General features: G+C 44.4%; 1 protein-coding gene across 2 annotated transcripts; it reads left to right on the top strand.

The window, feature by feature from the left end:
- The first annotated feature begins 425 nt into the window (after positions 1–425).
- Positions 426–23,834, top strand: hdlbpa (high density lipoprotein binding protein a). Of its 2 annotated transcripts, none has more exons than XM_036978909.2 (28): positions 426–1,028; positions 2,547–2,618; positions 6,891–7,005; positions 7,235–7,386; positions 8,263–8,478; positions 8,897–9,103; positions 9,501–9,716; positions 11,535–11,738; positions 12,214–12,321; positions 12,408–12,512; positions 13,063–13,141; positions 13,290–13,429; positions 13,509–13,613; positions 13,943–14,056; positions 14,313–14,399; positions 14,532–14,663; positions 14,840–15,058; positions 16,412–16,633; positions 16,927–17,145; positions 18,735–18,891; positions 19,240–19,400; positions 19,553–19,657; positions 19,844–19,978; positions 20,188–20,331; positions 20,576–20,755; positions 21,203–21,319; positions 21,719–21,871; positions 22,190–23,834. In XM_036978909.2, the coding sequence occupies exons 3-28, from the start codon at positions 6,930–6,932 to the stop codon at positions 22,283–22,285; spliced, it is 3,849 nt and encodes a 1,282-aa protein (XP_036834804.2). In that variant the 5' UTR covers positions 426–1,028; positions 2,547–2,618; positions 6,891–6,929; the 3' UTR covers positions 22,286–23,834. The 2 variants fall into 2 exon arrangements, with proteins under 2 accessions (XP_036834804.2, XP_036834803.2); XM_036978908.2 differs by having other exon boundaries at positions 21,719–21,880.
- The last annotated feature ends 112 nt before the right edge of the window (positions 23,835–23,946 follow it).

The raw sequence follows: 23,946 nt of genomic DNA, 5'->3' as shown, positions 1-23,946 counted from the left end.
GATTACAATTAGAAAGTAACCGACTCAACCCTGTATATAAAATGGACATATCTATTTGAATACAGACTAGCTCAAATTATTAGCTGTCATTGAAAATGGCTACCAAATGGATCATAATTATCTGGTAAAAAAAAGTGGTTGTGCAAAAACACACGTTCGCACCCCTATTTTGGAAGTGGGATGCAGCCGCTCCGTTTGCTCCATTGCTAAAGGCGCCGATAATTGTCAAGACTTATTTATCAGAAAGTATCTGTCCAAAAGGTTTATTCGTCATTCATTCATTTATCCTTCATTTATAATGGCGTATTTATAAGGAAATGTGAATGAGTTGGACTATCAAAAATAGATATTCATTTTAAAGCACAGATATGTAAAGTAAATAAAGTAAAATGCATACGTGTACATTTGATTATACTAAAGGCGTCATCGAGTGCTTCACGAATCCTATAGCCACATCATCGACCGAGAACTAGGGGTTAACTATCTGCGACAGTGCAACAACAATGTAACAACTGGTTTAAAACGACACATAGTTGGCTACAATGTTGCAAAACGCATGAAATGTCATCTGAGAATACTTGTTACAGTCACTCATCGCATTTTCGGCTACAGTTACCGCATCAGAAATAGCGACAAAAAAAAAACTGAATTGTAGCTACTCGGGGTTTATGAAACGTCATCTTTCGTCAAGAGTTTAATAATGTGTGTTTGATTTCTCAAGCTGTAGGATTTAAAAAAAAAACTATTCGGTATAAAACTGAAACATTTCAGATACATACACCACACGATTAAATCATAATCAAATGTAGTCATAGTGTTACAATGAAAATATACTATTTTATTTTTCTTCTCACTGTATGACAAATCTGTGATCTGTAATCAGAGGCTCTTTGGCGTGACGTTAGAGGATAGGATTGGAGGGTGGTGCAGGTATATAGCCCTCCTTCGGCCTACACTTCCACCTTCTCGCCAGTGGAGTTTCAGCACAGCTTCTGCACCACCCAGGGCAGACGAGAACATAAACACGAGTAAGTAGCTAAGAAATTGTTTCACAATGTAACGTGTACGAGGAACATTAAAGACGATGTGCTCATTATTTCCGTCGACATTTAGCCAATTTGGAGGGGCTGATAGTTTTGTCGAGGACGCAGTGAAATATTATCACTGTCTTAAAAAAAAAAAGTGTGCTCTGGCCTGAGTCGACTCCATGTCATTTCTGCCCTTGTTCGGCTGCCTTAATGCCTACGTGGACTTTGTGTAGCTTTTATTGTGGATGCTAACGTTTCCGTATTAAAATGGGAGAATATATGTAGCTATCAATTTATTTTTTGATTTTTAAAAAAGAAATAAAATGTAAGACCTAAACACTGTTCTCGATTTCATGTTTTTTTTTTTAATGTTATTACATTTTTAATAATGAGTTTCACTGGTACAACTGGTTGTTAGCCTCCGGAGCTAGTTAGCCGCTTAGCACTGCAGCTACGTGTCATTACCGCCGACGGTCCAAGTTTTATACCAGTTTTATTACCGAGGAAACTAATGCGACGACACAAAGTTTTTCAGTACAAGTAATGTCTCACAAACACAAAACGCAATAGGGCGTTTACATTTACCTTCTTTTTTTTTTTTTTTACTGGAATGCAATTATTTTTTTATTTTATTTTTTTATTTTTCTAATACTTCGCAAATAACGTTTTTTATTTAGATATGTTTTATGTTAAATCGTCCATTTGTCGACGCAGTTACTAGCCGTGGTGGTGGGAACCAGGGAATATTGGCTTATCTATTTTAACATGTCTTTGCTCGGTTAGCTAGCTAGCTACCTTATATATATTCATCTGTCGTGTTATAGTCTGTCAAATTTTCCACATCGTTTGATTTTTTTTTTTAGCTAGGTAATTATGTATATTTGTTTTGTTTTTGGTTCAACGCTAGCCAGCTAACTAGCTATTTTTTTTGCTAGCTTGTGAATGAGGGAGAGAAGTAGGCCAGTGGGCTAGCTAACGTTAGCTAGCTATGTCTTGTTTAGCTTTTCAGCTGCAAAACACCAACACGTTAAATCTATCACTGTTGACGAACTAGGGTGAAAGTTCAATAAATGCCTGTTTATATGAATGAGGCTAATTTAGCATTAGATTTTAAAGGCCAAATTTAATGGAGTCTGTGGTCCTCACTGGAATAGGTATCAACGTACACCTCATTAGGCTAATATGACAAAGCTGGCCAAGTCTAGTAGTAGAATATAATACTTAGTGGTCAATACAATGGTCTAATATCAAACAACAATGTTTGGTTTATCTATTTCTAAACTACATTTTACCTTCAAGCAAGTAGGCCCAGATTTGTATGCTAGCTACTTCTATAGGGGGATCCCTCCAGCCATTAATTGGATGTCAAAGCTTAGTTTAATTTTCCCCCCCCCCCCCACCCCATAAATCCTCACATGTGAATATACCACTTAATCTATTAATTGAATGTCCAGTATTTTATCACGTGACTGTCTGTTGTGAAACCAGTATGTTTTATTTATTAATTGTGCTTTTCAGGCAAAAGCTGGCAGGCTGACACGAACAGGCAGCTTTACAGGACGGATTATCTGGTAACTGACCATTTAGCTGGTAAGAAGTGACACTACTCTAAGCTCTTAATTATAGCCATGCTGCAGTCTCTTCTAACCTGCAGTTTTCAAATGGAAAGGCAGTGGAATAGATGGCCTTGTTGGCCACATCCACTGGCTCAGTAATTAAAGATCAAAAGCTGACAATTTACTTTTTGAATACTAGAGAGGGGGAGAGAGGGGGGGGTGGCACGCTATATATTATTGGGTCAATCACAAACCAGATGCTTGTCAGATTTATCTGGATTTCATTGCAATACTTTGAATCAGTGTATACAGTACCAGTCAAGTAGGTGGACACACCTACTAATTCCAGGGTTTTTCTTTTCTTTTGACCATTTTCTACATTGCAGAACAATAGTGATGATATCAAACCTATGAAATCACACACATGGAAGCATATAGTGACCAAAATAGTGTTAAACAACAAAATATATTTGATATTCTTCCAAGTAGCCACCCTTTGCCTTGATGACAGCTTTGCACACTCTTGGTATTCTCTCAACTAGCTTCATGACATTTCAATTAACAGGTGTACCTTAAGTTACTTTGTGGAATTTCTTTCCTTAATAATGCATTTGTGTCAATCAGTTGTGATGTGACAAGGTAGGGGTGGTGTTTGTTAAAAGACCAAATCCATATTATGGCAAGAACAGGTCAAATAAGCAAAGAGAAAATACAGTCCATCATTACTTTGACTGACCTCCAGGTTTTAATCTGGAGAATCTCAAGAACTTTGAAAGTTTCTTCAGGTGCAGTCGCAAAAACCATCAAGCGGAATAATGAAACTGTCTCTCATGAGGACCTGCCACAGGAAAAGAAGACCCAGAATTACCTCTGCTGCAGAGGACAAGTTCATTAGAGTTACCAGGCCTCAGAAATTGCAGCCCAAATAAATGCTTCACAGACTTCAAGTAACAGACAGATATCAACATCAACTGTTCAGAGGAGACTGCGTGAATCAGGCCTTCATGGTTGAATTGCTGCGAAGAAACCGCTACTAAATGACAACTATAAGAAGAGACTGGCTTGGGCCAAGAAACACGAGCAATTGACGTTAGACCGGTGGACATCTGTCATTTGGTCAGTCCAAATTTGAGCTTTTTTTGGTTCCAACCGCTGTGTCTTTGTGAGATGCAGAGTCTGAATGGCTGATCTCCATATGTGTGTTTCCTACCGTGAAGCATGGAGGAGGAAGTGTGGGTGCTTTGCTGGTGACACTCTGGGAATTTTATTTAGAATTCAAGGCATGCTTAACCAGCATGGCTACCATAGTATTCTGCAGCTATACGCCATCCCATCTGGTTTGCGCTTCGTGGGACTATCATTTTTTTTTCTCTCAACAGGACAATAACACAAAACACACCTCCGGGCTGTGTAAGGGTTATTTGACCAAGGAGAGTGATGGAGTGCTGCATCGGATGACCTGGCCTCCACAATCACCTGACCTACACCCAATTTGAAGTGGTTTTGGATAAGTTGGACTACAGAGTGAAGAAAAAGCAGCCAAGAAGTGCTCAGCACATGTTGAACTTCAAGACTGAAAAAGCATTCAAATCAAATGTATTTTATATAGCCCTTCGTACATCAGCTGATGTCTCAAAGTGCTGTACAGAAACCCAGCCTAAAACCCCCAAACGGCAAGCAATGCAGGTGTAGAAGCATTCCTCGTGAAGCTGGTTGAGTGTGCTTGTCTGGATGACAGCTAAGAGGGGGAGGGGGGGGGGGGGGGGGGGTGTGAATTATTCCATTTGTTATTTCATAGTGTAACAGTATAATTTTAGACCGTCCCCTCGCCCATACCCGGGCGCGAACTAGGGACCTTCTGCACACATCAACAGTCACCCTCGAAGCATCGTTACCCATCGCTCCACAAAAGCCGCGGCCCTTGCAGAGCAAGGGGAACTACTACTTCAAGGTCTCAGAGCAAGTGACGTCACTGATTGAAACGCTATTTACCGCCCACGCTAACTAACTAAGCTAGCCGTTTCACATCCGTTACAATAGCTTTGTCGTCACTATTCTACAATGTAAAAAAATTAATTAAAGAAACCCTTCAATGAATGCGTGTCCAAACTTTTGACTGGTACTGTATATAACATTCTCAAATAATCTTTCTAGAGAAGGCTTGAAACACTTCAGTAGTCTACCTTGTGAAATCTTTTCAACGTTTTACATTTTTCGTTTCCAGGCTGTTTTTCTTGCTCCATGTTAAACCAATGAGGCGCCAGTAGTATGGCTTTCCTGGGCTGGCCTGTATGTAGTTCACTGTGCTAAAGCACCACTGACTCGGCCTGCTCAGCCTTAAAGATGCCTAGCCTAGAAGGAAGAGGCCCCTTAAAGGGTGCTGCTCTGGAAAGCATGTGAATACAGCTGTACTAATGCCATGCTAAGGATCCCAGGCACCATCTCCACTGACTGTGCTGTGTGCCAGTACAAAATATAATTACTAGAGTGGACCTTCCCATTCAAGTAGATGTTATGTGATTGGTTTGATTCTATTTTGAATGTATAAAGCCCCCCCCCCCACACACTGCTTCTCATTCATTTGAAGCAAAACTAGTTTGCAGAGGAATAGCCTAGTAAATGTTCTCAGGCCCCCCCCCCTTTGCCAAATCCTAACCTTAACCATTAGTGGGGCAAGTACAAAACTGACCCAAGTGGAGTGTCCTGGGAGAACTTCACCCTACACCTAGCGCATGTGCTAAGGGTCTAGTCTGATCTACTTGGTTAGGACTGGGGAGGGGGAAGCTGATCCTGGATCTGTACCTAGGGGAAGCTCCAGTGGGTGGATGAACTGAACGGGTCAGCGGGGAAATCCTCTTAACCTTGGAAAGCTCATTCACCCAGCTTAGAAAGGCCTAGGCCAACAACTCAACTTAGTTGTTCAAATCAATGTATTTGTCAAGTGCCGAATACAACAAGTGTAGACCTTACTGTGAAATGCTAACTTACAAGCACTTAAACCAGTTCATGAAGTGTTAAGAAAATATTTACCAAATAAACTAAAGTAAGAAAAGTAACACAATAAAATAAGAGGCGATATACACAGGGGTTACCGGTACCTAGTCAATGTGTGGGGGTACAGGTTAGTCGAGGTAATTTGTTCATGTAGGTAGTGGTGAAGTTTACCCTAGGTACAGATCTAGGCTCCACTTCCCCTCCCCTAGCCCAGAGGCAGGCAGATGTCAATTTTGATTAGTTTCCATCTTACTGTCCAGATGAATTTGCATGCAGCCGGCAATACACTCATATCTCACGTGGACAGGTTTAAACATAGGACTTTCTCCAGTTAGGCTGTAATGGTGTGAATTTCTTAACTAGACTAAAAAATATGAATTCTTTCTGTAAAACACCATTTTCCATCACCGTGATAAAGTGGCTAATGCCTAGGAATGCTAGTTCCGGATGTTGTGTATCGCGGTCAGCCAATCAGGTTGCAGCAGTCTGTTTACCTCTTGCTGAACCTACAACATCAGGAAGTAGCATTAGCCACTAACATGGTGACGGAAATGGCGTTTCATTAAGAAAGTACACGTTTTCCAATATTTATTTTTCCTTCTCGCCATTAAATCTAGTTAAGGAGGAAATCGACACTTTTGCAACCTGAATGGAGAATTTAATTTATATTTTATTTTTATTAAAGGTACAAACCGGTCCATTGGCTGTGTTGCTTGCTGCGTACAATGCGTTTTGGACGGTAAATTGAAACCATCCACACCAGATTAATATCGCTATCAGCAGGCCTTTAGGTTCACCCCCAATCCTAACCTTAACATTTAGTGTGGGAAATGCTGAACTGAACAGAGATCAGTGTGTAGTGTCAACATCACATGTTGCTACTGCAATGAGTCAGTTTGTCCTCTTGGTTATGCTAAATTGGCCTAATCTGTGCACTAAAGCTATTTGTCAAGACATTCTAAGAAAGTGTTGCTGTGTGAAATAGGTAATAGCTAGAACATAGATTATCCCTCCTGGAAAGGCATGGCTTCTTTTGATAACGGTAGATAAGACAGTGGGGCCTAACATCAAAGTCCATTCAAGCTGATAAATGTGTTTTTGTACTACTATATATTTAACCCTAAACTATAAGTGGTTTATTTGTTTTCATGGTTTATTGTATTTTCTAGCCATGAGACAAGGCCTTATATAAAGACATCAATGATTTTTAATGATCTTGCCCTTTTTGAGTCTGTCATGTCTTAGCTATGCAGGCTATTTTGTTGTATTTTTTTTAACCCTGATTTAACGATGACCTCTTTTCCTTTACTAGTGACACACTCGTACTCCGTGTAAACGTGGGATTTCGACCATGAGCTCAGTCGCTGTACTTACGCAGGAAAGCTTCAACGAGCACCGCTCTGGGCTCGTTGCAGAGCAGGCAGGTGGTGAGTTTTTTTTTATTTGTTCCTCTGGGTAGAGTAGTCTGGCGTTCAGTTATCAATGACCATCTCAACAAATATGCTACCTAAGACAAGACAAGACATGAGTTGTGTTAACTGCCGTTTAACCGATCATGTACCTGTCATTTATCAGACAATCGTAGTCAGTGATTTTTTTATTTTTTTTAATATTTTTTTTTAATATGGTGGCTTGTTTCTAATGGTTCTGACACAGGGTCTAGTTCTGCTGGAGATGAGGAGGCCCCAGCCTACAAGGATGCCTTCCCTCCGCTGCCTGAGAAGGCTGCTTCACCCGAGGGGACCCAGGAACCAGTCAATGCCTGGACCTCCAAGATCCGGCCCCTCAAATCCTCTGTCATCACCCAGGTAGCTACGCCCCTCTGTCGTCGCCCAGGTAGCTACGCCCCCTCTGTCGTCGCCCAGGTAGCTACGCCCCCTCTGTCGTCGTCCAGGTAGCTACGCCCCCTCTGTCGTCGCCCAGGTAGCTACGCCCCCTCTGTCGTCGCCCAGGTAGCTACGCCCCCTCTGTCGTCGCCCAGGTAGCTACGCCCCCTCTGTCGTCGCCCAGGTAGCTACGCCCCCTCTGTCGTCGCCCAGGTAGCTACGCCCCCTCTGTCGTCGCCCAGGTAGCTACGCCCCCTCTGTCGTCGCCCAGGTAGCTACGCCCCCTCTGTCGTCGCCCAGGTAGCTACGCCCCCTCTGTCGTCGCCCAGGTAGCTACGCCCCCTCTGTCGTCGCCCAGGTAGCTACGCCCCCTCTGTCGTCGCCCAGGTAGCTACGCCCCTCTGTCGTCGCCCAGGTTAGCTACGCCCCCTCTGTCGTCGCCCAGGTAGCTACGCCCCCTCTGTCGTCGCCCAGGTAGCTACGCCCCCTCTGTCGTCGCCCAGGTAGCTACGCCCCCTCTGTCGTCGCCCAGGTTAGCTACGCCCCCTCTGTCGTCACCCAGGTTAGCTGCAGCATTTACGCAACACTTTGTTGCATTGGAGGAGTAAGAAACTGTTGTTGTAGCAAATGGTATCCCTAATTTCCATATAGTGCACTACTATTGACCAGAGCCCATAGAGCTGTGGTCTAAAGAAGTGCACTATGTAGGGAATAGGGATACCATTGGGGACACTGCACCATGTTTGTTGTAGCGAATAACACTTCCTTCTGCCTTTGGTAAACCTGGGTGTGTAGACCTTTAAAAAGTCTATTCAAACATGTGATGTTTGCTCTCTGCTAACTTATGACTCTCGCTAGGTTTTCCACGTTCCTCTGGAAGAGCGCAAGTACAAGGACATCAACCAGTTCGGTGAAGGAGATCAGGCGAAGGTCTGTGTGGACATCATGCATAAGACTGGAGCCCACCTGGAACTCTCCATGGCTAAAGACCAGGGCCTGTCCATCATGGTGTCTGGGAAACTGGACGCAGTGATGAAAGCCCGCAAGGAGATTGTGTCCCGACTGCAGACTCAGGTCAGTGTAGCTGGTGTCCCGACTGCAGACTCCGGTCTGTGTAGATGGGATGAGTTCTTATTTGGTTGTTGTATTCATTATAACAATATAGGTTGCATTGTATATATCAGAGATGCATTTAGACTGATCTTTGTGATTTCCCAACTGTTGTACTATTAGTGTGTGGTTTTGAGGCCCCCACCTCAGGACTCCCTGGGGAAAAAAAGTGTCAATTCTTACTGAGTGGACTATCAAGGCTAAATAAATAAAAATGAAATGAGTCATCACATTTCAATATGAATTCATGCACTGTTACTGAAGTTAATCGAAGGTGACTACTTTTATTTATTTACCTTTGTGGTAATATTAACTTAGGTTTATAAACATATTTTCCTTCATGTTGCTTTTAAAATATATATAATTTCTTTTTTTACACCAGGCTTCAGCTACTGTGGCAATCCCCAAAGAACACCATCGCTTTGTCATCGGCAAGAATGGGGAGAAGCTGCAGGAGTTGGAGCTCAAGACTGCCACCAAGATCCAGATTCCAAGACCAGATGACCCCAGCAACCATATCAAGATCTCGGGCACCAAGGAGGGCCTGGAGAAGGCCAAGCACGAGATTCTGCTCATCTCTGCCGAGCAGGTAGCCAACCTGGTGTCGTATCAGTCACCTAGCGATCGCTCTAGTGTCATCGTCTAGAACAACTTAGCGAGTGGAGAGTAAACTATCACACAATGACCTCTTTAACTCGCTATGGAATCCTTTGCGGCACAACATTTTTTTTTTCCACTTCAGGTCATATCTGTTACCTTTTTATCTAAAACTATCTTTTTATAATTTCGGCCATTTTTTTTTAAGTTAACCACCCCACTTAATGAACATGCCCCTATACCACTAACGCTAGCCTCGCTGTAATTACACTGCCATGAACACAGTTCGGAAAGCGAGCCAGTTCAGTTTGTGAAATTGTTATATCAGTCCGACGTGTTGGACAACCTAGCTGACGACTGTCTGCTCTCTGCCCCCCCCCCTTCTCCAGGACAAGCGTGCTGTGGAGAGGGTGAACATCGACAAGGTGTTCCACCCCTTCATCACTGGTGCCTACAACAAGCTGGTGGCAGATATGATGCAGGAGACGGGAGCCCGCATCAACGTCCCTCCACCCAGCGTCAATAAGACGGAGATCGTCATTACTGGGGAGAAAGAGCAGGTGGCCCTTGCTGTGGCTATGATCAAGAAGATTTATGAGGGGAAGGTGTGTAAGGTCTATGCTCTGTCGTCTTCAACAGGATTTTAATATGAAATGTTATGGTCCTTTTGAACCTGCTTTATGGCAAATATTACTATTGCTATGATGAATGTGATTGGAGGGGAAGGTACAGTCGAAGTCAGTTTATATACACTTAGGTTGGAGTCATGAACTCGTTTTTCAACCACTCCACACATGTCTTGTTAACAAACTATAGTTTTGGTAAGTTGGTGAGGGCATCTACTTTGTCCATGACACAAGTCATTATTCCAACAATTGTTTAGACTGATTATTTCACTTATAACAATTCCAGTGGGTCAGAAGTTTACATACACTAAGTTGACTGTGCCTTTAAACAGCTTGGAAAATTCCAGAAAATTATTTTATGGCTTTAGAAGCTTCTGATAGGCTAGTTGACTTCATTTGAGTCAATTAGAGGTGTCTGGTTCATCCTTGGGAGCAATTTCCAAATGCCTGAAGGTACCACGTTCATCTATACAAACTATAGTACGCAAGTATAAACACCATGGGATCACACAGACGTCATACCGCTCAGGAAGGAGACACGTTCTGTCTTCTAGAGATGAACGTACTTTGGTGCGAAATGTGCAAATCAATCCCAGACCAACAGCAAAGGACCTTGTGAAGATGCTGGAGGAAAAAGGTATAAAAGTATCTATATCCACAGTAAAATGAGTCCTACATTGACATAACCTAAAAGGCCGCTCAGCAAGGAAGCCACTGCTCCAAAACCGCCATTAAAAAATTCCAGACTACGGTTTGCAACTGCACATGGGGGACAAAGATTGTATTTTTTTGAGAAATGTCCTCTAGTAACTGTTTGGCCATAAGGACCATCGTTATGTTGGAGGAAAAAGGGGGGGGCTTGCAAGCCGAAGAACACCATCCCAACCGTGAAGCTCGGGGGTGGCAGCATCATGTGGGGGTGCGTTGTTGCAGGAGGGACTGGTGCACTTCACTTAATTTTCCTCCCTCATGATGCCATCTGTTATGTGGATATATTGAAGCAACATCTCAAGAAATCAGTCGGTAAGTTAAAGCTTGGTCGCAAATGGGTCTTCCAAATGGACAATGACCCCCAAGCGCTGAAAAGGTGTGTGAGCAAGGAGGCCTAAAAATCCTGACTGTTATACCAGCTCTGTCAGGAGGAATGGGCTGAAATTCACCCAATTTATTGTGGGAAGCTTGTGGAAGGCCACCTGAAATGTTTGACCCAAGTTAAACAATTTTAAGGCAATGCTACCAAATACTAATTGAGTTTATGTAGACTTCTGACCCACTGGGAATGTGATGAAAGAAATAAAAGCTGAAATAAATTATTCTCTATTCTGACATTTCACATTCTTAAAATAAAGTGGTGACCCTAACTGACCTAAAACAGGGATTTTTTTACTAGGATTAAATATCAGGAATTGTGGACAAACTGAGTTTAACTGTATTTGGCTAAGGTGTATGTAAACTTCAGACTTCAACTGTTATGTCCTGCTAGCTAAAATTGTGCTAAACAGGAATGATTTGAGTGTCTGCGTTTAACATGTATGGAATGTTGTCACGTAGCCCCAGGGTACCAGGGCGTGACTTCAGTTGTCTCCGTAATCTGAGGTCTTGTGAAGGTTCCTACTAGTGTCAGTGGCACGACTGCAGTCTTAGACTGTGTCTCTTTCTTTTCAGATTTGACATTTTATTCGACTTGGGACCAATACATATTCAAAATGGTATATTTGTAACTGTCAAATGCACCAAGTTACACTTGATCTTTACATTAATTTCCAGTGCTCTGTTTTACCCTTTTTCTCCCGGCAGAAAAATGCCACCACCATCGCGGTAGAGGTGAAGAAATCTCAGCACAAGTACGTGATCGGCCCCAAAGGAAACACCCTGCAGGAGATCCTGGAGAAAACTGGCGTCTCGGTCGAGATCCCACCCCCAGACAGCAACTCGGAGACAGTCATCCTGCGCGGGGAGCCAGACCGGCTGGGTCAGGCTCTCACTGAAGTTTACGCCAAGGTAGATATGTTACACATTGCAACACACAGTACGTACTATACAGGCCTCACTGAAGTTGGGGCCAAGGTAGCTATGTTACACATTGCAACACACACTACTACACAGTACGTACTATACAGGCCTCACTGAAGTTGGGGCCATGGTAGATATACATTACACCTATACGCAGCACCTTTCGCACGGCCTGGGCCTGGCATTCACTGACGTTTAGTCCAAGGTAGATGCATTATTATTATTATTATTATTATTATTATTATTATTATTTTATTTTTTTAAGGTTTTACTTGCAATGTGAATGAATGTGTTTTTTTTACCTTAGTTGAATGTACTTGTAAGTAGATCTCCTATAAGGCTACTTGCTAAATGACTAACGTGTAAACCATAGCACCTTTTCAGGGCCTCTGGTCCAAGAGGATGTCTCCATGACCTCAGTGGGTTCTCGGTTTCTAAACATGACCCTGTGTGTGTTTCCCAGGCCAACAGCTATACTGTGTCCTCAGTCGTAGCTCCTTCCTGGCTTCATCGCTTCATCATTGGCAAGAAGGGGCAGAACCTGGCCAAGATTACCCAGCAAATGCCCAAGGTGTGTGTGTGTGTGGCTGGCGTGTGTTTGTTCCAGAGGGGGATGCAGCTCACGGTCTGACTTGGTGTTTTCTCTGTGTATTGCAGGTGCACATCGAGTTCACTGAGGGCGAGGATAAGATCACCCTGGAAGGCCCCACCAAAGACATGCAGATGGTGCAGAGTCAGATGGAAGCCATCGTCACTGACCTGGTAAAGACCGTCTGAATACAGTCGGACCAGGCTAGCCTCGTCCGCTCCAAGCAGACGGACCAGGCTAGCCTCGTCCGCTCCAAGCAGTCGGACCAGGCACAGCCTCGTCCGCTCCAAGCAGACGGACCAGGCACAGCCTCGTCCGCTCCAAGCAGACGGACCAGGCACAGCCTCGTCCGCTCCAAGCAGACGGACCAGGCACAGCCTCGTCCGCTCCAAGCAGACGGACCAGGCACAGCCTCGTCCGCTCCAAGCAGACGGACCAGGCACAGCCTCGTCCGCTCCAAGCAGACGGACCAGGCACAGCCTCGTCCGCTCCATGCAGACGTCCGTTTACCAAAACCCAGATTAAGCCTATTAGATTACTGGGCTAAAGCGCACTAAAGAGTCTCCCTTGAGCTTTAGCTTTGTAGTTAAAGAGTAGGCTTAATCTGAGTCTAGGCCTAGTTTGTTTCATTGTCCCAACGACAGACTGTGTAAACCACACTGGTTTCAGGACATAGTTAAACATGGCATCAAATGAATGATTGTATTTCCTTTCCCCTTCTAGGTGAGCCGCATGGATTATATGGAGATCAGTGTGGACCCCAGATTCCACAGACACCTGATTGGGAAGGGCGGTGCCAACAGTAAGTATTTTTTTTTTAAGCAAAGCAGGGGTTGGTTTGAGAAGTGGGGCGAGTAAGATGTTAAATAAAAAGATACACAAATGTATTTTAAGATATTTAGCGTATTACTAAATGGTGGGTGACTTTTTTATTCTCCTGCCCTGTTCAGTAAACCGCATCAAAGATCTGCACAAGGTGTCTGTGCGTATCCCCCCTGACAACGAGAAGAGCCACCTGATCCGCATCGAGGGGGATCCCCAGGGGGTTCAGGAAGCCAGTAAGGAGCTGCTTGAGCTAGCGTCGCGCATGGTGAGTATCACGATTCTCTCTCGTCACCATAAATGTCCCCGTGGGAGTTGTCCCTCAACCTTTCGTCTCTCTCTTGCAGGAGAACGAGCGTACAAAGGACCTGATCATTGAACAGCGTTTTCACAGAGCCATCATTGGCCAAAAAGGGGAGAAGATCAAGGACGTTCGTGACAAGTTCCCTGAGGTGAGTCGCAAACCATGTTGCCGTGGCAACGCTCCCGATGACGCCGTAGACCGTGGCTCAGTAAGACTTCAGCCATGACGATCATGTGTGCCAGAGCCATATATTTAGACTAGCTGTACATGTGTGGCTCTGGTAAATGCTATCAAATGCTTCAGTGTATACAGCTATAACATTTTGCTGTATAGTTACAGTAAACAACTATGTTCATTTTGGTTAGGATGAGCAGTTACAACTATATATTTATATTTATATTTTTATTTTTTTTATGAGAAGGTATATATTTAAAGTTTTCCAAGCTGTACATAAAGTAGTAATGTGTCGATTTGCAGGTCATCATCAACTTCCCAGACCCGGCAGCGAAGAGTGACATCGTTCAGTTGCGTGGTCCAAGAAATGAGGTGGAGAAATGCTCCAAGTTCATGGCGAAGATGGTTGCTGACATGGTATGTAGATCAGGAAACAAAACGTCACAGAGTCGATCGTTTAGACAACTAGGTTTAACTTTTAACTTTTTATTTTTTTGACATTGAATAAGGTTAGTGTAATTGTGTTAAGTACATTTGGCTTTCAAGACATTGTGCTGGTGAAGTACTTCATTTGAGTCTGTATGATTTTGATAGCTCTTTCCTTAAGTGTATTGAACATGGCAAATCTTGCTTTGCTGTTTTATCTATGATTTGATTTTTGTCTTTTTTTCAGGTGGAGAATGGCTTCTTTCTCTCAGTTCCCATCTTCAAACAATTCCACAAGAACATTATTGGGAAAGGTGGCGCCAACATCAAGAAGGTATATTCTCATTTAATAAGATTATGAATTTAAACTTACTTTGGGGGAACAGTTCTTTCACAATTTTCAGGCTTTTTAAAATAAAGGGGGAGGGGAGGAAATGGTATTACGTGACAAAGTAATTCCTTCCAGATTCGTGAGGAAACTAACACCAGGATTGACCTGCCTGCCGAGAACAGCAACTCTGAGATGATCGTCATCACCGGCAAGAAGGAAAACTGTGAGGCCGCAAGAATCCGCATCCTGTCTATCCAGAAAGAACTGGTAACTTACTGGCTTTTCTCAGGATGATTGCCATCTAAGATGGCCTGTGTTCTTCTATGTCAATGCCGATAAGGATATAATGTTCGTACGTTTCTAATTTCTCTCTCCTACGAAACCATGTTTCCGTTCTGTGCCCGGTGAACTACAAATGCCACGGTTGTGTCCCTCCCACCCAGGCCAACATTACAGAGATGGAGGTGTCCATCCCCTCAAAGCTGCACAACTCCCTGATTGGCTCTAAGGGCCGTTTCGTCCGCTCCATCATGGAAGAGTGTGGCGGCGTTCATATCCACTTCCCCACCGAGGGCTCCGGCATCGACACGGTCACCATCAGGGGCCCTGCTGAGGAGGTGGAGAAGGCGAAGAAACAGCTGCTCTCTCTGGCCCAGGATAAGGTTTGATCCTGTTTTTATCTTATGTAGGCTTTACTTATCAGTAGGTTGAGGACCAGGTTCGTTTTTTTTATTTGTTCATTTGGCTATGGTTGTCAAGAGGGTTGGGTTCAATTTCAGGAAGTAAACTGAAATCCCCAATTTTCCTTCACTAAAAAGCAGTTGAAATAGAATTCATCCCAACTAGGGTGACCACATTTTAAAAATGCCCAAATATGGGATGATTTTGAAGTGCAAAATTCAGTGATGCGGAAATGAGAGACTGGCTGTTTTATACACGCTAATTGAGAGCCTACCAAGTGTGGTGAAATGACCTTCTCTTTGTCTAATAAGGCTACAGCTACTTAGGCCTACTTACTATGGTAGTTATTCGTTTGAAGCACGCTTTTTGTAAGTAGTTAGCGGTCCTCTCCAAGTTTAGCTGGAGTTTAGTCCAAAAAGGATTCGACAAATGTGATTGGTTGACGATATGACGTTGGCCTACGTGTCATCTTGCGCTGCGCGGAATATCAGATCTCAACGACGATTGGAACAGTGTTAGACGTCACCAGCACCACGTCCTTAAGATATATCTGGTCATAAGCACAACATACGGCACCGGTTGGAATGTCTGAATGAAATATGGGACACATGGACTTGTTAAAAACCCTCTCTGGCCTTGGGACACACAGCCACAAACTTTAGAGAAACTCTCCAGCCCAGCAGAGGCTACCATCCCCTGGTTTTGGACCTCTGGCGTTGTTAGGGGGTCGCCAAGGGCCCTTCTAGAACACTCCCTTGCCTGTAATTGGCTGACCTGGTCAGCCAATCACAGGCTGTGAAGGGGTCTCAAACCCCCAATAGTCGGTTCTATAGTTGGACACAGAGGTCCAGAGAGACAACGGGTCAGAACTCCTCAACACGATACTGTGGACCCTTCCTGAACAACCTTCCTAACTGTGTTAGTGGTTGGATGACCATAAACCACTATACACTACCTCACTTACCCTACTGCCAGTCTCTTCTTCGTGTTTCCTTATGATGATTATCAGTCCTCTAACAGGAACTCTGGGACAGTTGCACCAATAAATGAAACCGACACCTCTGAGGCGACAATTTATTTGATAAAAACATTTTTTTTTTTGTAGATTTAATTTGTTGGTAAAATACGGCACATAATTGTTTGGTAGGGGGATAAAGAGCCAAAATGCGAGACTGTCCCGGTACAATCTGGGACGTGGTCACCCTAATCCCAAACCTGGTCGTCAGTAGTCCATGTACACTTTTTAAAAGAAGTCAACTGAACTAACCAGCTCCACCATTACGTTGCAGCACATTCTAGAAATGTGTCCTTCTCTCTCTCTCTCTTTCCCTTAGCAAACCAAGAGTTACACGGCTGAGCTGAAGGCCAAGCCAGAGTACCATAAGTTCCTGATCGGTAAAGGAGGCGGTAACATCCGTAAAGTACGTGACAGTACTGGAGCCAGGATTATCTTCCCGACACTTGATGACGAGGACCAGGAGCTGATCACCGTGGTGGGGACAGAGGAGGCCGTCAGAGAGGCCCAGAAGGAACTGGAGGAACTCATCAAGAGCTTGGTAAAAGACTTATAAAAATAAAAAAAATTATCAATACATTTTGTTGATTTGATTAGTCAATTTCTCCTGTTTTTTTTCCCCCCTATCAAAAGACTCTCCTGACAGCATTGTTTTGTATTGATGTTACGTACTTGTGTTTACAGCAGAATCAAACTCTCCTGTGTATTTTTTTAGTGTAAGGGAGGAAACTGTCATTTCGATACTGACCCCAAACTTTAGATTATACACTCACTGTGTTTTAGTTTGACACATTTTGAATATTTTAAACCCCGTGCTTGCTTGTCATCCCTCAGGATAACGTGGTGGAGGATGTAATGAATGTGGACCCCAAGCACCACCGGTACTTTGTGGCTCGCCGTGGGCAGGTGCTGAGGGACATCGCTGACGAGTACGGCGGCGTGATGGTGAGCTTCCCCAGGAGCGGCGCCAACAGCGACAAGGTCACTCTGAAGGGAGCCAAAGACTGCGTGGAGGCAGCCAAGAAACGCATGCTGGAGATCATCGAGGACCTGGTGAGTTCACAGGGCTTTACGAACTTATTTAGGACCGATTTATTTTTTTTCCCACTGGAGACTTACCTCGGTGTTTTACCTAAAAGGGCTGTCCTTTTGATTCCACTTCCACGGCCCAGCTCCAGTGTCTCTCAAGGCCATGGCCTCCGTGGTCCTGCTCTTAATCGGGGTCTCAACCTGACCACTAGTACTTTTCAGCTGGCATTTACACTGAAATTGTTGTATTTAGATTTTTTGTTCAGTTTTACAGAGTTACAGTTCAATATAAGGAAATCGGCCAATTGAAATAAAATTTCATTAGGACCTAATCTATCGATTTCACATGACTGGGAATAGATATGCATCTGTTGGTCATAGATCTACTGTACCTTTATTAAAAAAATAAATGGGTTGTGGATCAGAACCAGTCAGTTTCTGGTGGGACCACCATTTGCATCATGCAGCGCGACACATCTCCTTCATCAGGCTGATTGTGGCCTGTGACATGTTCCACTCTTCAATGGTTGGATATTGTCAGGAACTGGAACACGCTGTCGATCCAGAGCATCCCAAACATGCTCAATGGGGTGACATGTCTGGTGAGTATGCAGGCCATGGAAGAACTGGGACAATTACAGCTCCCAGGAATTGTGTACAGATCCTTGCGACATGGGGCCGTGCATTATCATGCTGAAACATGAGGTGATGGCAGCGGATGAATGGCACGACAATGGGTCTCAGGATCTCATCATGTTATCTCTGTCCATTGTGTTGGTTGTCTGTAGCTTATGCCTGCACATACCATAACCCCACTGCCACCATGGGACACTCTGTTAACAAACCCGCTCGCCCCACGACGCCATACGCGTGGTCTGCGTTTGCGAGGCCGGTTGGACGTACAGCCAACTTCTCTAAAAATGAGTTTGGAGGCGGGTTTATTGTAGAGAAATGAACATTCGATTCTCTGACAATAGCTCTGGTGGACATTACTGCAGTCAGCATGCCAATTGCTCACGCCCTCAACTTGACATCTGTGGCATTGTGTGATTTTTAAACTGCACATTTTAAAGTGGTCTTTTATTGTCCCTGGCACAAGGTGCACCTGTGTAATGATCATGCTGTTTAATCAGCTTCTTGATATGCCACACCTGTCAGGTGGATGGATTATCTTGGCAAAGAGAAATGTTCACTAACAGGGATATAAAGAAATTAGTGCACAGAATTTGAGGAGCTTTTTGTGCCTTAAGGAAAACAATTGTTTTTAATATATTATTTTGTTCTGTGTGTGTGTGTGTATAGATCTCTCTCTGAACATGGGTTAACGCCTCAGAAAGCAACGGTCTTGATGCAGAGGTTGTTGATTGTGTTCGCCACAGGTCTTTGGTGTCACTCCTGATGGGAACACAGTCACACTAGAGCTGACATTTCACATAGAACACTGGTGACCCCACTGATGAGGGGGGAGTCTCAGGCGGTACTGCCTCATACTCGTCCCCTGGGACATAAGGACGCATGAATCTTTTAGTCTCGTTCACCCAGTGCCATGATGCCCATGTCATAACTAGCCCGTCCTCTCTGATTGGCTAACGGTCCTCCTCCTCTGTCTCCAGGATGCCCAGGTGACCATGGAGTGCGTGATTCCTCAGAAGTTCCACCGTTCCATCATGGGGCCCAAAGGTTCCCGTATCCAGGGCATCACCAGGGACCACAACGTGCAGATTAAATTCCCTGAGCGAGTGGACGGCCCGGGGAAAGGAGGCCCAGCGGGTAAAGCACCCCGTCGTTCTCGGGCAGTAATTCAGAGTCAGAGGAGGCTGAGGCTGTTATGGGATCAGTTTTGACTAGTTTAAGATCGGCACTCAAAGACTTTTACAGGCAATGACTGATGTATGGGTTGATCTACTGTTTTTTTTGTTTTTTAGTTTAGTTGAATGCACTGTAAGACATTCTGGATAAGAGCGCCTGCTACATGACCTAAATGTAATGATCCTAGACTGTTAAGAGAAGGTTGTTTTTTTTTGAAGCAAGTCTTTCAGATTTCTACTGTTCCAACTGCCTGGTTCATTCTCTCTAATCAACCTTTCCCCCCCCCCCCCCCCCCCTCTTCTTCCCCAGCTCCCCCGGCCGAGGCTGCAGTGCAGGAGAATGGAGAGGCTAACGGGGAGATGGTTGAAGAGCCGGCAGCACCTGTGGATCCCACTGCACCGAAGAAGTGTGACGTCATCGTGCTTTCTGGCCGCAAGGAGCGATGCGAGGCTGCTGTGGAGGCACTCAAGGTCACTCCTCCTCTTGGACATTTTGAAATTGTCTGTCTGTGTGCTGGTACAGTAAACTCTCTTTACGGAGGTTATATGTGACTCGTATAGAGCAGTGTGTTTTTTTTTCATGTGTAGTTCAACTTGTGTTTCACTACCTTTTCTTCCCACAGGCTTTGGTCCCTGTCACCACTGAAGTGGAAGTGCCTTTTGAGCTTCACCGTTACATCATTGGGCAGAAAGGAAGTGGAATTCGTAAGATGATGGATGAGTTTGAGGTACGTGAGTAGTTTCATTGTCAATTTTTACTTAAATGTATTCTAATTTTTTTTTTTTTAAATTTAGTTGAGTAGCTGAAATGGGACTCATTCAGGATACAGTCTCTTCTGTCTGGATGTTTGATTCAACATTGTAATGGTTTTTAAAATTATTATTATTTTTTTTACTATTGCCTCCACCGCCAGGTTAATATTCAAGTGCCTGCTCCTGAGCTGCAGTCCGACATAATCTCCATTACTGGCTTGGCCAATCACCTGGACCGCGCTAAGGAGGGTCTCCTGGAGCGCGTTAAAGAGCTGACTGCTGAGCAGGAGGATCGGGTACGTGTTGCTCTCTTCACTGCTCTTCTACATCTCAGAACCACAGTATTAAAACGTGTTGGACTGCAAGTCAATCACAAGTTACTAAGTCTGTTGCCGAGTCATTGTTATGCCATCTGGCGTTCGGCCCCCAAAACCGGCTGTAAGACCAGGCGAACGAGTGACATGGTTCTGACTGGGGATGTTTTGTGCTCGTCGCTCATTTGCAGTCCCTCAGGAGCTTCAAGTTGACCATCACTGTGGATCCTAAGTATCACCCCAAGATCATTGGCCGTAAGGGGGCCAAAATAACCAACATCCGCACGGAACACGACGTCAACATCCAGTTCCCAGACAAGAACGACGACAACCAGGTACACCGTCTGTGGTCAATTCTTCTGTCCTCAAGCCACTTGTCCTTTGCAACAAAAAAAAAAAAAAGCATTGTTGAAAGCCAGAGGAAATTGGTCTTGGATCTTCTCCAATGGGGTTGGGGTGGGGGGGTGGGTTTATGCAAGTAAATGAGGAAATGCTCATTGAAAGCCTTCAACTTGATGTTCCCCTCATGTAAGTTCTATAGTCCTGACATGCCCCCCCCCCCCCCCCCCCCACCACCAGGACCAGATCACCATCACGGGGTATGAGCACAAGGCTACAGCTGCCAGGGATGCCATCCAGGCCATCGTGGACGAGCTGGAGGAGATGATCTCCGAGGATATCACCCTGGACGCCCGCGTCCACGCCCGTATCATCGGGGCCCGTGGCAAAGGCATCCGCAAGATCATGGATGAGTTCAAGGTGAGGGGGGGGGGGGGGTGGCCTTTATCAGTGGGCTAGTTTCCCTGATACATAAATACCAGTCTTGGACTCAAATGCATGCTCCATGAAAATTGTCTATTGAAATAGGATTTTAGTCCAGGGCTCGTCTGTCTTGGATAAGGTTGTGGGAACAGATCTTACAGGGTAGTCTTGCCTTGTCGCTTTGAATTCTGGGAATCTATTCAACGTATTCAATCTGTACATACTGTTTGTGTTTCGGGATTCATATAAAAATGCCTCTTTGGCTTCATTTGAAATGGACAAAAGACAAGAATTTATAAATTAAAAAAAATATATATATATATATATATATATTTAATGTATTTATTAAATGCTATTTTTGTTTCTGGAGGAACATCACATAGGACCTCCACTTTAAATGACCAGATGAACTGACCATGTTTTCTTCCTGTGTTTTTGTTTTAGGTGGATCTGAGATTCCCCCAGCCCGGAGCTGCTGACCCCAATCAGGTGTTTGTTACTGGTCGTCCTGAGCTGGTGGACGAAGCCATCGACCACCTCCTCAACCTGGAAGAGGAATATGTGAGTACTCTTGTCGAAGTGGTGGAGGGTGAATTTACCCCTAAATGCTGATCCTGGGTCTCTTCCCCCCCCCCCCCCCCCCCCCCCCCACTAATGGGTAAGGTTAGGATTTCAGGAAGGGAAGCTGATTCTTGATCTGTACTTAGGGGGAAACTTCACCCTGGGCTTTGAAAGCCATTTTGGGCATCCTCCATTGACTTAATCCTCTTGGCCCTTGGTGTCCACCACGGCTCTCCATATCCTCTGTGATGCGTTGTCCTCTGTGACCCCCCCCACGATAATCTTTGGTTCTTCATTTGACTGAACACACTTTCTGATTCCCTTTGAATGTAGAGTACCTTCAACAACCCCCCCCCCCCCCCCCCCCAATAGCGTTTTAAAAATCAAACCTGTTTTCAGATGGCTGACGTGAATGAGAATGAATCTAAGATGACGTACATGAAGCCCACTGGTGACCGCGGTGCGTCCTCGATGGATGAGGGAGGACGAGAGCGAGGCTCCTCCAAAGGCTTCGTGGTGAGGGAGGCACCGTGGCAAACTGGCAGTGAGAAGGTGAGAGAGGTGATGAATCTTTTTTTCTTTTTTTTCCCCCTCCTTTGACAAATCTGACCCATTTACCTTTTTTTGTGCTAGCCTGGTCCCGTATCTTTTTATAATGTCTTGCCATATTTTTTCCTGTGGTTATTGTATTTAGCACAGATCTGGGATCCAGGATACGTTTGTATTGTCCTTATTATAAAAAATACATTTTTTTTTCATTGATTTGTTTTGGAATGCAGTCATTTGTCATTCGATGATCACTGACATGTACTTGTTTTTTGTCTCTCTTTTTCTTTCTCTCTCTTTCTCTCTCTCTCTTTCTCTCTCCAGGCCCCAGACATGAGCAGTTCAGAGGACTTCCCCAGCTTTGGTGCTCCTGTGGCGGCCACCAACAAGGCTTCTCCCTGGGGACCCAAGCGCTTCTGAGCAGAGCTGTGCTGCTACGAAGGAGACAAGACGGCCCTCACCTCCACCTGACGACACAATCTTCCCCTCCATCGCCTGCCCCAACCCTATGGACCTGGACTGACCGCTGACCCCCCCTCCCTCCCCCACAGAAGTCTCTGCAGTCCTGGAAATGTTTCATGCTTCTCTCTTCTGTCTACATAACTTGGTTTGCCTTTTTGTAGATTTTACGGTGTAGTCTGAAATGCTTTCAACCAAACTGTATTTGGACCTGTAACTTCAGCTTTGTGTCTTCTTGCATTCAGTAATGGGTCTTTCTGTAACAAAAAAAAAAACAAACAAATTATACTTATTATAAGAAACATTGCTGGGTTGTTGGGTTATGTCTATATTCAGGTAGACGTTCAGTGTTTTTTTTCCGAAACTTGACATTTCATAATGATTTTGAAATGTGTTACCAAATCCAAAGCTGTTAAAGGGAACCCAAGCAACGCTTCTTAGGTTTACTGAGCTGCCCCTTAGTTGCCTTTGCAGGGTGTGTGGGGCTGGGGGAGGGAGGGAGGGAGTTGACTTACCTCTGGCGACATGTTAACGCACGTCTGACCATTTTCAGCTTTTGATTTGAAGTGAAGAAGCTTGACCACCGTGGTGGCCAGCTGTCTGTTTTCAACTGCTCTCCCTCCACTCCTCGTGGAACTGTGTTACGTCATCTCATTCAGGTCTCAGTCTTATTGCTGCATCGGAGTGGTTCTGTCCTCCAGTCTTTCATCCTGTCTGCTTGTTACTGTGCTTGTGAGGTGTATGGCCAGGTAGTGATGTGTTGTAATCATGCAGCCTTATTCATTTGTTGAACTTTTTTTGTTTTGGAGGGGTGATTCACTACAGATATACTATTTCACACACTCTCTCTCAAACTGCCAGATGCTTTTGGAGATTGTACTGTAATCATCCTACTGCAACACTAGAGCTCCAGAAGTTTCAATACCCTACACACTAACTGTTAAAGTACCATACTTGTTCCATACTGTTTTTTTTTTTTTTGTGACATTTTGAAAATGAAGTTTTTAACTCTCTACTCGTGGCTTTCGGAAGCAAAAGAGCAGACCATTCTGTGCCAATGAACTGTCTTCTGTCTAGTGATGTTACTCATCCTGCTACCTACCCGGGGTCAGTGTCCAGTCCCTTTTTGTCTTCCAGTTGCTATGCAGATTGTTCTGTAACCATAGCAATGGCCCTCTTATCAGCCTTAGCTCTAGAGTGATATAAACCAGACCCCAGAGGTGATGTCACAGTCCCGAGGAGATCAGGAGGCGTACAGTACAATGCTGTGGATAAATGTTCAGTCGTCTCATTCAGTTCATGGCAGTGGGTGGTTCATTTTTTTTATTTTTATTTTTTCCGGTGATGCACACTTCCTGAAAGATATGACATCATTGTCTAATCCTGGTCTATATCATTCTAGCCTTATATGAAAGATTATGCAAAAACCATTACAAGAAGAAGTGAAACAAATATGGATGACACTGGAAATGAAATTGTCCAAAAAGTCAATAAAAATTGAAAATTGTAATTTTTTTTTTGTTGAGTTGAACATGTAGCTAGCTAGCTACTTTAACTAGAGTTTAGGCTGCATGAAAACCTGACACCCCCCCCCCCCCCCCCCCCACCAGTTGCAAGATGAG

This window comes from Oncorhynchus mykiss, chromosome 5, assembly GCF_057628025.1.
Source record: "Oncorhynchus mykiss isolate SJ-2025 chromosome 5, ASM5762802v1, whole genome shotgun sequence".
Classification (NCBI taxonomy): Eukaryota; Metazoa; Chordata; class Actinopteri; order Salmoniformes; family Salmonidae; genus Oncorhynchus; species Oncorhynchus mykiss.
This window is presented reverse-complemented; position numbering and strand designations above follow the sequence as displayed.